General features: G+C 47.9%; 1 protein-coding gene across 6 annotated transcripts in view; it reads right to left on the bottom strand.

Moving 5' to 3' along the window:
• The window catches only part of LOC121712352 (kelch-like protein 29), a 256914-nt gene that overhangs the window by 161240 nt on the left and 93174 nt on the right, over positions 1 to 2500 (bottom strand). For 4 of the 6 annotated variants that reach the window (XM_042096580.1, XM_042096578.1, XM_042096583.1 and 1 more), the window contains exon 3: positions 1917 to 2233. In XM_042096580.1, the coding sequence (XP_041952514.1) occupies positions 1917 to 2201 (285 nt within the window). In that variant the 5' untranslated portion in view covers positions 2202 to 2233. Of the gene's footprint in view, positions 1 to 1916; positions 2237 to 2500 lie in introns of those variants that run through there. The other 2 variants (XM_042096579.1, XM_042096584.1) reach the window with 2 other exon arrangements.

Here is a 2500-nt window from a genome sequence, read left to right as displayed (position 1 = left end):
ATCTATCTATCTACTCTATCTATCTATCTATCTACTCTATCTATCTATCTACTCTATCTATCTATCTATCTACTCTATCTATCTATCTATCTACTCTATCTATCTATCTATCTACTCTATCTATCTATCTATCTATCTACTCTATCTATCTATCTATCTATCTATCTATCTATCTATCTACTCTATCTATCTATCTATCTATCTATCTATCTATCTGCTCTAGGGATGGGGTTCATTACTAGCATCTCTAGCATCCTTAGTTTCATTAGGATCCTTGGATGGCACCCTCAAAAGTGCACCAATAGGCACATCCGTTTTGAACGTGGCACAGAGGCCTTTTACAATGTGGGCAAGTTCCATGAGGTTCAAAAATGTGAAAACGCCTTGTGAAAACAAAGCTGAATCGGTTGTTGAGGTTTATACTTTGAACTGAAAATTACAAACATCAATGTCCACATTCAGGCTTCAAGGCTGCATCATCTCAGAGAGTACAGGGGCATCAGAAACACAAAGGCCGCTGGTAAAGAGTGCAAGCGCGAAAGTATCAGGGCAGCCTATCGCACACCGAGCACCAACTGTGGCACATTCCTGTGTCTGTTTCCACTGTGTTCTCTGAAAAGACATCATGAATCATCATCAACAAGGTGGCAGTGAAGTAATGGCTTCAGAAGTGCAAAACATTGAAGGCGAAGTCAACTAATACGGGTCGTGGAGTTCACTGCATTCAAGTCGGCCTCTGTGTGCGGTCGCCATCACTGCAACGTGGCCTAACAATCATCAGAAAGATTTCACTTCCTGTTTGTGCTACTGGAGCATTGCCGTGGTTACTTGACAGATCTGGGCCAAAGCTGAGCCAGACAGAGTCCAACAGGGAGCCTCCATCTAGAAAAACTCTGCTGTGCCCTATCCAAGTTTAATCTCTAATCTCAAACCCAAAATGAGGATTTAATAACCAGGAAGTTGGACGAGAGTCAGTCCACAAAACAGTCCCCTCATCTGCATAATGACAGGAGAGAGAGAGAGAGAGAGAGAGAGAGAGAGAGAGAGAGAGAGAGAGACAGAGACAGAGAGAGAGAATGAGACAGAGAGGAGAGAAGTTTGGCAGAGGACAGAGTTTTGACAGAACACAGCAAGAAGTGTGCAGTTTGGCAGAGGGAGTTGAAAGGGAGATGACTAGAGAGGGGGGGGGGAGAAACTGTGAGAGTTATGGGTTGAGAGAGCCAATCAGATTTAAGAGAGTAATAAATAGAGAGTGGGCTAGAGAGTGAGAGACAGGCAATCGGTTGTGCAGATTTGATTGTTTGGAAGAATGGAGAGAGAGAGAGAGAGAGAGAGAGAGAGAAAGAGAAAGGGGGGGTTGTGTTAAAGACTGAGGAGCTTAAGTGAAAGACAAAAGTTCAGAACCTATCTAGGTCACCATCAAGGACTCTGAAGAACACACTCATGTTCATTTGGTACTCAACATAACATAACATGACACAACATCACACTATCGGCTATTACACACACACACACACACACTCTCTCTCTCTCTCTCTCTCTCTCACACACACACACACACACACACACACACACACACACACACACACACACACCTCGACTATGCCACCTCAGATCAAGATCAAGATCACCTGATGGCAAAGAGTGTTTGAGAGTGTGTGTGTGTAAGTGTATGCGAGTGCGCTCTCCCAGCACCACAGTGTGGACAGAAGTCTAGACTAGCCCCTCTCCAGTGAAACACACAGACGACACACAGTGACAAACACACAGTGACTCATGAAAACGCAGCTGCTCTACGGGACCTGAGCTGAATTTCACTGATTTTCAAGCCTTTGAAAGTAGTGACACAAACACACGTCTGATATGAACACATAATTAAACACACACACACACACACACACACCCCAGTGACTGACCTTCATGGTGGCTGGGGCGGTGGACACGGGTGGCCCGGCGCGTTTTCCCGTCAGGTCAGCGCCGGCCGTCGTCACGGCAATGGTGACGGGCGTGGGCAGCAGGGAGGGGATGACGGGCAGCGGAAGAAGCCCTGGGCGGTTGTTGCCATTGGCGACGGGTGGGGCGGCGGCGGCGGCAACAGTGGCCGGACTGCAGGTACCGTTGTGCAGGTGGAGGTGTGGCCGCTCCCGACGTTCCCAGCCGCCGCGGTAGTCCCGCTCGAACCGATGCACGTGGCGAGACATGGTGCCGCTCAGAGACAACAATGCAACTCTACCTGCTGAACACAGAGTGAGAGAGAGGGAGAGAGAGGGAGAGAGAGAGGGAGAGGGAGAGGGAGAAGAAGAGGGGTGGAGAGGAGGGACAGAGAAGAGGGGGAAGAAAAAAAAAAAGAGAGAGGACCATTGCTTTAGTTAAGTGGCACTATAATTCTTCACACACGTTACACGGTTACATTTCTGCATTTGTTTCCCAGAGAAAGCTAAACATCAACGCTCGACTGGAGGAGTGATGGATAGAGGGGGGTAGGTGGAGAGGAGGAGAG

Source organism: Alosa sapidissima, chromosome 6, assembly GCF_018492685.1.
Source record: "Alosa sapidissima isolate fAloSap1 chromosome 6, fAloSap1.pri, whole genome shotgun sequence".
Lineage (NCBI taxonomy): Eukaryota > Metazoa > Chordata > Actinopteri > Clupeiformes > Clupeidae > Alosa > Alosa sapidissima.
Note: the sequence above shows the minus strand (reverse complement) of the source record. Positions and strands in the feature narration are given on the sequence as shown.